Raw genomic sequence first — 13327 nt, 5'->3', positions numbered from 1 at the left:
CTTAGGAAAGTAGTACAAGAATCTTCTATTTATTACAATTGTTAATGAACCTACAATGATCTCAAAAAGAAAGATTTAGTTAAAAAAAAAAACAAGATGGTGCATACTCCCAACCAAATACAGTTCTTAGAGCATCTAAGCAAGAACAGAAAACAGGCCGTTCAGATTCTTGACATGTTTGGTCTGTCTTGTTTGGGGCAGCCAAAGATCACCACCTAGGAGCACATATTAACAACCAACAGAAGCACTAATTAACAGGACAACATGCAACCTCTACATGTCATTATCTGTCATCCGGCTCACTCCAATCCTGTTCTCTATTAACAATTCCAATGATCAAATCATAATGAAAAGAAATATATAGGTTCGTCTTCCTTTTAGAAGCTCTTGTTTACAAGCAGCCATCCCCTATATATGTCCGCTTATCAAAAACTGTTTTCCCTCTCAAAGAACTGCATGTAGCATTTCCTCGGCACATCTTAAAGGGTTCTTTTGATTAAAACTGTTTAACCTTCCCACTTCAGAATGTCTGCTCAAGCCATGTATAGCATTCCCACCGGCCCAAGTAACTCTTCTAACTTTCCAGAAGAGGACTCCGAAGCCGAACATATGAGCAGCCTGGTAGCAGCAATCTTATCAGACCTACACTTATCAATTTTACCCAAACCAAGTGCATCGTTTGGGAGATTTGACAATTACCTTTCATGAGGCTTTCTCTACTTAGCCCCCACATCACACAGAACTCATTAGACCAACTCGTTACGCCCTTGTGAGATCCACAGGTAAAGACCCCTGGACAAGCAGGACGTAATGGTATACATAGTAATTCCAGCGTTCAGAGGCAGAGGCAGGCATATCTCCCTTAGTTCGAGCCCAGCCTGGTCTACAAAGTGACTTCCAGGACAGCCAGGGCTATACAGAGAAACACTGTCTGGGGGGGAGGGGGGAAAAGTTAGCTGGAACAGGTACTGTATCATGCCAATGAAGAACATCCAAGTGTATAACAGGAAAAGAAGCCCCTCAGGCTGGCTGGAGCTGGCTGAACACTTAAACCCATTACCTCACTTAACTATCCTGGCTATCTTACTTTCAATAAAATGACAGAAACAACAACAGAAATATTACTTCTTCTTTGATGCGTGTAACTGGTTGTGTTCAAACGTGAAATATAAATTGAGTATAGTTATACTTTCATTGCTGTTGCTTTTTTGGTATTTTTAGACAAGTTCCAGCTACTTCGCTTAACTCAGTGGTTGTTAACCTTCCTAATGCTGCGACCCTTTACAGTTCCACATGTTGTGGTGACCCCCAACCATAAATTATTTTCGTTGCTACTTCATGACAGTAATTTTGCTAGTTATGAACCATAATGTAAATATCTGTGCTTTCCAATGGTTTTAGGCAACCCCTGTGAAAGGGACGTTGGACCCCTACCTCCATGAAGTTTCCACCTACAGGTTGAGAAACGTTGGCCTAACTGACCTAAAATTCACCAAGAAACCCAGGCTGGCCTTTGACCCCACTAACCTCCTGGCTCCATTTCTGAGTGCTGGGGTTCTGAGTGCCACCATACCAGGTGTATCTGAAGAGTTAACTGGAGCCGTTCCAGAACCACCTTTCTTTGGAGGCCAATTTCTTCTCATTATTTAAACTTCTATGCACAGAAAAAGGGCAATTTTATTTAATATATCAACTTCTCTGTCTGAAGTCCCAGGTCTTGGCATGACCCAAGTCTCATCTACTTCTGAAACTCAGGGTTTTCCTCTGCAGCCTTCTCTATGATAGGTTACAGAGATAAATACTGCCATGTCTAATTCCTTAGGCAGTTCTAATAATACCTGCTGTTACTCTTAAGAATTTGCAATATAACGCAAAAGCTTTAATTATTAATGTCTCAGAGTTTTTAAAACCCCAGTACTGACATTTCAGTAGAATTGCTACTAATATACAGAATAATTCTTGACTGTGAGGTCCATCCTGTACATTATTGCAGGGTATTAGCAGTTTCTTGGGCTCTCCTATTCAGTAATTCCCCTAGTGATACCCAAAAATGTCTCTAAATACTGTCAACATCGTAGAGGGCAAAGCTACCAACAATCTGCAAATATGTAGAACTGATCACCTAAAAGAGAACTCCAAAGGAACAACATACTTCTCCTGAAATATTCGCAGTTTCCAATGTTTCCAATGTTGAGAGAAAAGGCTTGGTACACCAAACAGAACAACTTTACCCACTGTTCAGTAGAATCAGCACAATAAACCGATCAGCATCTGTTCCTCCTGCTCACTGGACCCTGCTCATGACAACCAAGTATTAGTCCCCATAAGAATCCCACAAAGCAGGACTATTTGAGTCCACTTTACTGATAAAAAACCTGAGGCTCAGAAATGGATCTTGCTTTAACATTTGTTTTATGTGTGTACGGGGTGGGTATGTATATATGACCGCATGCTAACAGAGGTCAGAGGACAATCTGACAATCTGAGAGAGCACTGTGGCACACTCTTAGAAACAGACAGATACAGAATGTTAAAAAAATAAACTGCTTAAGAGAACTGTTTCTTTCACTTATAATGATCCCCACAGCTACTGTTTCCACTATCACAATAGAAGGACATCCAGAATGTGTGTCTTCTTTACAACTTGGGCTCCAACAAGTCCCTCCACCACACTAGACCCTTGCTACTTCATACTATTCCACTCAAGTCCCTCCTGTAGAGAACAAGCTCCCTGAGCGACCAACTCCTACCTACATCTATACTCCGCTACTGCAAAGCCGTGCACATGAGGCTCAGTAACCTTCCGAATGGTTCTGAGGCATGCCTCCTCCAAAATGCACTCCTTTTGAAATGTTTAAGCAAGCATCTTTGCATTTCAGCTGGAGACTATATTGGTTATTCTCGAGTTATTTTCCAAATTCCATAATCCGAGTCAAGAAGAGGCAGACAGAGATAGATGAAGCTCCCATGGATTTGACTACCAAAACCATGTGTCTGAGGCTACATACATGTGTTTATGTTTATGTGTATATTATGCACACTTAATCAGTCTACGTACCAACATTCATGTTACGTCTACAAATAAAAGTAGAGGTATGTATCTGGGTCCCTCTGTAAGCAACCAGACAGACAAGTGTTATAGGATGTTTTACTCTTTTGGCTTTTTTGGGGGGTGGGCACCACCCAGCTCCCAAATAAATCACATATGGAGGCTTATTCTTAGTTAAAAATGCCTGGCCTTTGCTTGGCTTATTTCTTGCCAGCTTTTCTTAAAGTATCCTATCTTTTGTGTCTAGACTTTTATCTTTCTCTGTTTACCTTTCTTGACTTCTTTCTCCATAGCTTGCTGGGTAGCTATGTGGCTGGCCCCTGGCGTCCTCCTCTCCTTGCTCTCTCCTCCCAGAGTTCTCCTTCTTTTATACTCTCTGCTTGCCAGTCCCACCTATCCTTGCTCCTGCCTCGCTATTGGCCTTTTATTTCTTTATTAGGACCATCAGTTTTAGACAGGCACAGTAACACAGCTTCACAGAGTTAAACAAATGTAGTGTAAACAAAAGTCACACACCTGAAAATAATATTCCCCAACAGACAAGCATCTAGCTAGAAGGTTCCTAAGCCCTTAAATCAGCACAAGGTCTTAGATGGCGGTCTCTATTATACTAGTACATTGAGGAGGTGGCTGGTTAGGTTTTTCTGTCAATTCGACACAAACCAGTGTCACCTGAGAAGACAGGGCTCTCAATTTGGAAAGTGCACCCAACACATCGGCTGGCCTATCTATCAGTAAGCTTGTGGGACATCTACCTGATTGATGATAAACATAGGTGACAACCTCACTGTGGGTGATGCCACCCCTGGGCAGGTAGTCCTGTGGTGTGTAAGAAAGCAAACCAGTAAGCAGCATTCTTCCTTGGTCTCCTGATAGACCCTTTCCTCCCTGTGTTCCTTTTCAGACATAGTCTTTTATTACAACAGAACCCTAAGACATGAGGTAAAGAGAACAATAGTCTACAGTGGCGCATCCCATAAAATAACCACCTCCCCAGGTACCAGATCCCCTACCCTTTCAGAAAAATGCCAGGGTCCTGTTTTTGAAAGAAACGGGCTCCTATGGGAGTTCCATTCAAGTTTGTGGAAACATGAACACTGTACTGGGGCCTAAGATACAACTGGGAATTGTATCTTATGAGCATTATATCTATGAGAGAAAGCCCACCTGGGCTAAATTCCGCACCCAGTGGTCATAGTAGAAACAATGTCTCCAGGCTAATCTGGTATTGAAAACACAGCAAAGCAGACCAAGCAATAACTTTCCCCAAGGACCAAATTTAAAACTGGAGGTGGTGAGAGATTTGAGGGAAAGAGCACTAACTCTTCAGTGCCTCCACCTCAACTTTGAGGGTTTTTTTTTTTATTGTTTGCTTTCAGTTTTTGTTTGTTAATCTGTTTTGTTGTTGTTGTTCGGTTTTTTTTTTCTTTCTTTAAACAGGGTCTATGTAGCCCTGGTTAGCCTGGAATTCACTGTGTAGACCAGGCTAGCCTCTGAACTCACAGAGACCCACTTGCCTCTGCCTTCCAGTTTTTGTTTGGAGACAAAAACTCACCTGTGCTGGCCTTGAACTTGTGATTCTCCTGCCTCAGCCTCCTGAGTGCTGGGATTATAGGTGTGGGTCTCCAAGCCCAGTGTTTTCTCCAGCAATATACGGAGGAAAGGAACTTAACCCTGACCTTACCAAGCCTTCTAGTGTCTTCCTTTCTAGCCTTCCGTTTCCATCACAAAACTTCAAGAGTGGCAGAAACAAAACTATCAAAACAACAGATTCAGACAGATGATGAAATTGGTCTAGCCATCTATCACAAGAGGCCCTGCGAAGTTAAACACATCAGCCTGACCCAGAAAGTCTCCTGAACCAACTCCAGGCCCTCTCTACCTTCAGGCTACAGGAAGGTTTTGATTCAATTGTCTTAATGTGTCTCTTAAGATTAAAGAGAAGCCGGTTTTATCCCAGGCAGCGGACAATGAGGACTATTGAGAACTCAAGAACAATGGCAATGGGTTTTTGGTCCTACTGCACGTAATGGCTTTGTGGGAGCCTAGGCAGTTTGGATGCTCACCTTACTAGACCTGGATGGAGGTGGGTGGTCCCTGATTGCTCTTTGGGTTGACGAGGGAGGGGGACTTGATTAGGGGAGGGGGAGGGAAATGGGAGGCGGTGGCGGGGAAGAGACAGAAATCTTTAATAAATAAATTTAAAAAAAAGATTAAAGAGACGCCTTTGAACGTGTTCCTAAATACTAGGGGAACAGCTGAAAACTAAAGCCATTTAATGAGATGTGGGTCCAAATGACAGGTTTAACCCCATCTGCCTTTGTGGAGCAAATAAAGAAAGAAAAGAGCTTGAAGCCTATAGCTTACTGTTTGGTGTTCCTTTTCCTGAAGTCAAGACAATTAGATTTATGAATTAAAATTTTCTCAGCTGAGCGAAATGTAGCAGGCCTGTAATCCCAGCACTCGGGAGGTGGAGGCAGAAGAAATAGTAGTTGAAGGTCAACCTCAACTCCACAAGTTTGAGCCCAGCCTGGGCTGCATGAAACAACGTTTTAAAAACAAAACAAAAACCCATCTCAGCTGGGTGGTGATGGCGCACACCTTTAATCCCAGCACTTGGGAGGCAGAGGCAGGCGGATCTCTGTGTGTTCGAGACAAGCCTGGTCTACAAGAGCTAGTTCCAGGACAGGCTCCAAAACCACAGAGAAACCCTGTCTCGAAAAAAAAAAAAATCTCAAAGCTCCTCTACTGCGCACCAATAGAAACAAGCACATCATTTAAAAATAAAATCTCGTAATCCACTCCCGAAGAGATGTGGGGGGGCCAAGAAACAATGGCGACAGGAACTGGTGTCCAAGGGGGGCAGTGGTTTCAGAGACCTGCTTTGGACGAGAACGGGGAACCAGCCAGGGATACTTTCCTCCCCAAACGTCTGTCCGTCCACTCACTCACTACTATATGTCGGTCCAATAAACTATTTTTTTTCTCCTTTGAGAGGTTTATGGCGAAAGCAAGAGACTCAAGAGAGGGTAGTGCGTGGGTGACGCCTACGATTCGTAGCAACACGCCAGCCAGGAAAACGTGTAGCTGTTTACTACCAGCGCCCGGGAGCCGCAGGGAATCGTTCCACGCGTGGCGCAGCTCCTACCAGACCCGCCTCTCGCTCCGCCCGACCCCCAGCCCTCCCACGCGCCCCGCGACGGCTCGAGACGGCGACCCGGGATCCCCGCCCTCCACGCCCCCCTCCCCAATCACCTCGAAGGCCCGGGTTGTCGTCCCTGGCCCGAATCCTCCGGATCTTGACCGGGCGCCCGCTCAGGGTGGACAGGACCAGCCGCTGGCGCAAGAAGTTGCACCCCGCGTAGCTGAGGGAGTGCGCCTGGGTCGCCATGTGCGCGCAGTCCGCGGAGGGCCGGGAGCTGGGAACGCGACAGGGACCACGGCGGCCCCCGACGCGTCCACGTGGTTTGGAACAGGAAGACAGAGCGACTAGACACCGGGTCAGAGGGGAGCGGGGCGGAGCTAGCGGCCGCCTGCCCGCCTCCTCGCCTGGCTGGGGCGGCCCGGGCGCCGGGGCACACTGCCATTGGTCCCTGGGGGAGCAGGGCGTTGCCGCTCCTGCACCACCATTGGCCCGCTCTGTAGTTGGGCGGTGCTCTTGCCCCTCCGCCATTGGCCGGTAGTGAAAGAGGGAGGTGCCCGGGCCCCAGCAACAGCGCGCGGCAGGAGGACGCGTAGCGCTGCGGGAAAGCCCGGCGCCCAGACGGCGGTGGGGTCTGTCTGTCTGTGTGCGGCTTCCCGGGAGGGCCTAAGAGCTAGAGAAAGCAATGGCTCCGCTTGGGTGCCCGCAGCTGCCTGGTACTTAGCATCGCATCTGCGGCAGCCTCTGGGCGAGGATGCTAGCCGCTCCCGCGTTTTCCCAATGTATCCATGAGAGAACACGGTTGGCGCGCTTACCCTGTTGTTCTCACAGTCTGGGTCTGAGCAGTAATCCCGGGAGGTGCAGCCTACAATCTTTTTTTTTTTTTTACAATCTTGCATTTACGGGAAAATGCGAAGCTGTCAGAGGCTGCCTGAACTAGGACCCAAGTCTTTAGACCAGAGGTCACTGTCTATTTTGTAATGAGGTGCCTCGCTTTGTCCCTTTCTTATCTGCCCATTCGTTTAACAGTCTTCGAGTTTGGTGTCAAGACTAATCCTTCACCTCGCACGTCTCAAAATGGACAGTTGCGGCAACTCTAAGACATACATGCGCATGCATGCGTGTGGGGGGGAGGGGTGGTCTTGCTTTTTCCATCTTTCCTGTCATCCAAGCCTGCGCTCCAAAACCTTCCTAAATATTGAGTTATTTTCACTCCTCTATTAAAAACTACCAAATGACAAACAATTTCGGAACCCAGTATCTTAATGTTGGGTTTGCAACCGTTTGTGGGCGGTAACACCAGAACTTGAGTCCCAGAAAGCACAGTGGAGGATGGGAAAGGGAGCTGAAGAGAGTGACCATCCTAAGCGGGTGAGAGTGATGAGGAAACCCCGGAGGAGCCTCTGAAGGGTGGCAGTGAGAGCAAAGGCACAGAGTTTAGGGATCAGCCCTGAAGTCCGCGGTGGCGGCTAACGGGCTTATGGTAATGCCGTTCTGTGAGACTGCCTTAGGCAGATAGCGGTCCGGTGGACAGCGTTGGAAAAGCTCCAGGACCCTCGGGGGCTCCTCTAAATGCTGTTATGTGGACTACTAAAGCACCAGGAGTGCGTTCGCACCAGGAATGGAGGTTTTTCTTTCTTTTTCAACGCTATCTCGTTTAATTATTCAATAATCTTAAGAAAACCATTATTATTCAATGAAGAATGTTCACATTCGTTCAGACCTCACCTCTTTCCTTGCTAACCTGCTCAGTTTTGGTCCATCAGCACCTCATCTCTGCTTCCAGATTTTCTCAAGTCCACCTCGAATTTGCTGTCTTTAAGCAATGACTGACTAGAGTCTACAGGGAAATTATACCCAGGCGCCCTTTACTCTTAGGTGAGGTAACTCTGTGCTGTCCTTTAAGCTCCTGTTACTGACTGTCATATTTTCTTGGTTAAGCATCATTTCCTGGCTTCTTTCCCTGTATCTCTTCCCAACTTCCTTCTGATATGTGCTGGAATTAACTCTCAAATAAATTATGTCCTCTCTAAGTCCTGCCTCAGCATCTTCTTCTGGGCAATTGAGACTAAGTCCAGACATAAAATTTGAGAACTGAGATTCAGAAGGGGGAGAAGGGGCTTGTTGTGAGCAACACAGTAAATAGCAAAGTCAAAATGGAAACTCCACTTATCTGTCTATTCTTTTGGACTTCTGAACCTTCTGTAAGAAAAAAAAAGAAGAAGAAGAAGAACTGGCTTCAACACAGCTGGAAAATACAACCAAAGTCACATGGAGAGAAGATTGCTAGCTGCCCCCGTTGCCAGACAGGGTCTCCAGTAAGTCCTCAGATGATTTCATTTGTCACCTACCCTCTGACTGGTCTTTGGAGCCACCCTAACTAATGCCATCTGGGGCACAGATGAGCTGTTCCACTGAGCCCTGCCTAAATTGCATAGCCACAAACGAAGTATTGCCACTGTTTTAGGCTATGGGCTTGGGAAGTTTTGTTACACAATAATAAATGACTGAAAATGATTTACTGTGGTAAAAATGTGTTGTTTCAATTTAGATAAGCTATAATTAACTACACATCCCTGAGCATTAGGGAGTTAGCAAGCCACAACAAATACTCCTATGATATTGCTGAGTGCATGCCCGCAGCCAGTTTCCACAAGAAGAGTCTTGCATATGGGATCTGATTTTGTCTTCACACCAAGCTAGCTGGCAAGTTGGACTATGCATAGGCAGAAGCATATGACACAACTCTGCTGAATTTTGCCTCTATTTACATTGTCATGCACAGTTTATTAATCTGTTCACAGATCCTTTTGCCTAAGTAAATGACAAATGGCACAAATCTCTCACTCTGTGGCCACTTCTATGCCAATAAGGACAGAACCTACTGGACTCCATCATAGGGCTTTGGGCTTAGGAGCCAGGGTAGAAGTAAATTCTTCCTACTACACAAAAAAGTTGCTCAAAAACCATACTTCCACACCCACCCTGCTGTCTCATCATCTCCTTTCCTCAAGTCGTCATGGATCTCAGGACTTTTTCTCTGCCTCAGTCTGGAACTAATGCTTATTCTATTCCAGTTTTAGGTTGCGTTTCTGTGTCCAGTCCTCCTCAAGCCCTTACAATGACTAGTTAAACTCTGTTTGGGCATATATTCTATAGCCCTTTATTATCACTTGGTCATTCCAGTCTCTCTAACACACTTTGCAGCCAGGGAAGGCAGGTCCTAGATTTTCTTATGATGAGACAGTTTACCATGACAAGAAGAAGGTCAATATTTTTCATTGTATTCTCAAAGCTTAGCACCTAGTAGTAGTTTAATGAAAGTATAGCTTGACTAGAATTATAATATAATCAGTTGATTTAAGGAAAGGTAAATGAGTAAAATAGAAAGCATCAAAATCATTGATTCCTAAACTTTGGCCTTCGTCAATTTGCCTTGAAGGGAGAGCTGGTAAGAGGGCTCACCAGGGAAGTCTGGTGACCTGAGTGTACTTAATCCCTGGAACCCATCTAAAGGTGGAAGGAGAGATACAACTCAAAATTGTCCTCCGACTTCCTCATGTGTGCTGCGACATTTGTGCCTATGACACATATATCATGCACACACGCACATGCGTGCACAGACACAGACACACAAGAAAATATATGCTTAAAATTTGCTTGAGGAGTTTTGTGTAAAAACAAAACAGGTTGTCTCATAACCAGTGGCTCTTCAGAATGTCTGGGTAGGGCCTGAGAATTTGTATTTCCCAGGAGATATTGATGTTTCTGGCCTCTGGACTTTGCTTTGAGAAGTGTAAAAGAAATGAGGATTTATTAGGTGTCTTAAAATTCTAAACATTCCAACTTACACATGAATGGAGTTGGGAGAGGGAAGTCAGGGAAAACGGAATAGCAAATATATAAAGAAATCTGGGCAATGGCTTCCAATTTTGATTAAATACACGAATCTAAGAAGCCCACCCAATTTCAAGTAGAATATACTCAGAGATGTGTGTCAAGATGTAATATCACCAAACTATGGAAAGAGAAAGAACCTTGAGGGTGGCAAAAGAGAAGATACTCGCTGCTCACAGGTGGTCTTCAGTGGAACGAACGGCTGATTTCTTACTGGAACCATCAAGGCCAAACAGAAAGGAGAAAGCTTTCAAAGTACTTAGAGGGAAAAAATGTCAATTAAATTTATGTTCAGGACTGGAGAGATGGTGCAACATTGCTGAAAGGGCTGAAAGGACTATAAAGTAGTGTGGTCACTGTAGTCTGGTATTTCTTCAAAAAGCTAAACACAGCCAGGTGATGTAGTGCATGCCTTTAATCTCAGAATATGGGGGCAGAGGCAGGTGGATCTCTGTAAATTCAGGGCCAGCCTGATCTATATAGCAGGCTCCAGGACATCCACAACTACATAATAGACACTTTAAAAAAAACCCAAGCCACATACAGCAGGATACAGTGGCATATGCTCATCATCCAGCACTTAGAAGATCGAGGCAGGAAAATCATGAGTTGAAAGCTACCCTGGGCTACAGTGTGAGACACTGTCTCAAAAAACCAAGAGCTGGGTCTTGGCTCATTGGAAGAGCAATTGCATGGGACATGCCAGGCCCTGGGTTCAGTCTCCAACACCACACACATGCACATTTGGTGTCTTTCTGTTTGTTTGGGACTTTTTGTTTGTTTGTTTCCTCTTTTTTAAAGTTTATTCTTCTCTCATGCAATACATCCAACTGAAATTTCCCCTCCTCCCGCTCCTCCACTCCTCACATTCCTCCCCCACCTCTCCTCTCCTCCAGGTCCATGCCTCATCCTTTTTCCTTTAGAAAAAGAGAAAGCCACCCAGGGATTTCAGCCAAACACCACATAACAAGATACAATAAGACTAGACACAAACCCTCATATCAGGGCTAGACGAGGCAACCCACTAGGAGGAAAGGGGTCCTGAGAGCAGGCAAAAGAGTCAGGGACACCCTCACTCCCAATGTAAGGAGCACCACAAAAACAACAAGCTACACAACCTTAACTATATGCAGAGGATCTAGCACAGATCCACGCAGGCTCCATGGTCACCAGTTCAGTCTCTGTGAGCCCCTCTGAGTCCTACTTAGTCGATGTCTGTAGACCATGTTCTCCCGGTGTCCTCTGGCTCGTACAAATCTTTCTCCCTTCTTCCATTGGGGTGCCCAGAGCTTGAGGGGGAGGAACCTGAAGAAGCTCTCCAATGGGCTACCTCTCACAGCATAGACCTCGAATTAAATCAGTCATTCATTGGTTGGTCACTCCCAAGTTCTGCACCTACGTTGCCTTAGCTCGTCTTTTAGGCAAGAGAGATTGTAAGTTGAAGGTTTTGTGTTTGGGTTGATGTCCCCATCCTACTAATGGAAGTCGCCTGGTTACAGAAGATGGCCTTTCAGGCTCCAGTACCCTCCCTTCTAGAAATCCTCACTAGAGTCACTCTTGTAGAATCCTGGGAGTTTATACTGCTAGGTTCCCACACCACCCCCCAAATGCCAGTTCCAGTTGTCTCTCCCTATATTCTCTCTCTCTCCATCCCCCTCCCCCTGTCCCATACACCTGATATGCAAGGGCCTAGGTTCAACCTCCATTACCACACTCTCATTTGTAAAAACCAAAACTTAGAAGCAACTCAAATGTCCATTGGCTAGTGAACAGACAGAATGGTGTTTCCGCATAATAATAAAGGAATATCTACAGTAGAGATAAATCTGAAAACATTAGGCTAAACAAAAGAAGCAAGACACAAAAGGTCACAAGATTTATGATTCCATGTATATGAAAGGTACAAAACAGAAAAAATACAGAAAGAAAGTAAAGTAGCGGTAGTAGTTCACAGGGGACGAAAGTTGAGAAAGATGGGAGGTGTGAGGTTCTAATCTAGGGTGACAGAATGTTCTGGAATTAAAAAAAACATAAATGTGATACAACATTGGGAATATACATTTTAAAGCCAGGGACCACATGTGTACTTTGAAATTTTAAAAACGGGGAGTTGTATATGATGTGGCTTTAATCTCAATAAAGTGTGTGACTTGTGAGTTAGACATAAAGAAACTAGTGGCAACCATAGTCTAATAGTAGAAACCTGACAATTGGCACAACAACCTTGCTGATTAAGTCAGTAAGCCCTAAAGCACATTGGCATTGCCGAGGGCAGGCATTCTCCAGAAGCTGCTGCATTTGGTATTGACACAGACATCCTGGACTCAGCTAGTATTTATGTGGTGTTGAGTCACATTAATTAGGCCATGTTTATTATTGTCTTATGATAAAAATGAAAAGAAGAACAGTTCTTCCTGTAAGTGGCCTGAGGTGATCTGAGAGAACTGTTCTCGCTACTCTCTTGACCCAGAAAACCCTATAAAATCATGCAGATAAAGACATTCAAATCTTTGTTCTCACTTTAAGAAACCCACGAAACTGTTCGAGCCATCAAGCACATGCATATCCAAAAACTCACCAAGCGTTTTTTTTTCTTTCTTTTTTTTCCAAGACAAAGTTTTTCTGTGTAGCATTCGCTCTGTAGACCAGGCAGGTCTCAAACTCAAAGATCCACCTGCTTCCGCTTCTGAGTGCTGGGATTAAAGGTGTGTGCCACCACTGTCGAACTAAAAGATTTGTTTTTATCTTACAGGTATGAGTGCTTGCCTCATGTGTGTACCACAGGAGCTCTTGGTGCCTTTGGAGGTCAGAAGCAGGCAAGGGGCTATTACGTGGGCGCTGGAACAGAACTCTAGTGCTCTTAACCACTGAGCCGTCTTTCCAGCCCTGAAAAAGTGTCTCTTTAAAGAAGCAATGTGTGCTGGCGATAGGATGGTGGAGTCGGTAGGTGTGTACACGCTAAACTGTGGGGCTGGACGCAGGGTTGGTGGCCCAAAATAGAGTGCTGAATTTCTGTTGCACATGCTGTAAAATTCAGAAATGTAGATTCTCCAGTCATTGAAGGTAGCTAGGTGAACAAATCATTCAAAATGTGTCATTGAACTTCCAGAGCTCATGACTGGATTAACCCACACACGAGCCACACTGAGCTGATCCTCGCTGAAAAGAACACATTGTTCCGAAGCTAGAAGAGGAGACTGTGAAAAAGGTATCCCTGAAGACACAAAAATGGGAATAAA

At 45.0% G+C, this 13327-nt stretch overlaps 1 protein-coding gene across 1 annotated transcript in view; it reads right to left on the bottom strand.

Annotated features, from left to right (window-relative positions):
• The window catches only part of Rcl1 (RNA terminal phosphate cyclase like 1), a 45602-nt gene extending 39063 nt beyond the window's left edge, over positions 1-6539 (bottom strand). Inside the window, exon 1 of the mRNA XM_075973795.1 lies at positions 6305-6539. Coding sequence (XP_075829910.1) covers positions 6305-6440 — 136 coding nt within the window. The 5' untranslated portion in view covers positions 6441-6539. The remainder of the gene's footprint in view (positions 1-6304) is intronic.
• Positions 6540-13327: the final 6788 nt, after the last annotated feature.

This window comes from Microtus pennsylvanicus, chromosome 5 (assembly GCF_037038515.1).
Source record: "Microtus pennsylvanicus isolate mMicPen1 chromosome 5, mMicPen1.hap1, whole genome shotgun sequence".
Taxonomy (NCBI): domain Eukaryota; kingdom Metazoa; phylum Chordata; class Mammalia; order Rodentia; family Cricetidae; genus Microtus; species Microtus pennsylvanicus.
The sequence above is the reverse complement of the archived record's forward strand: the minus strand, read 5'-3'. Positions and strand labels throughout refer to the sequence as shown.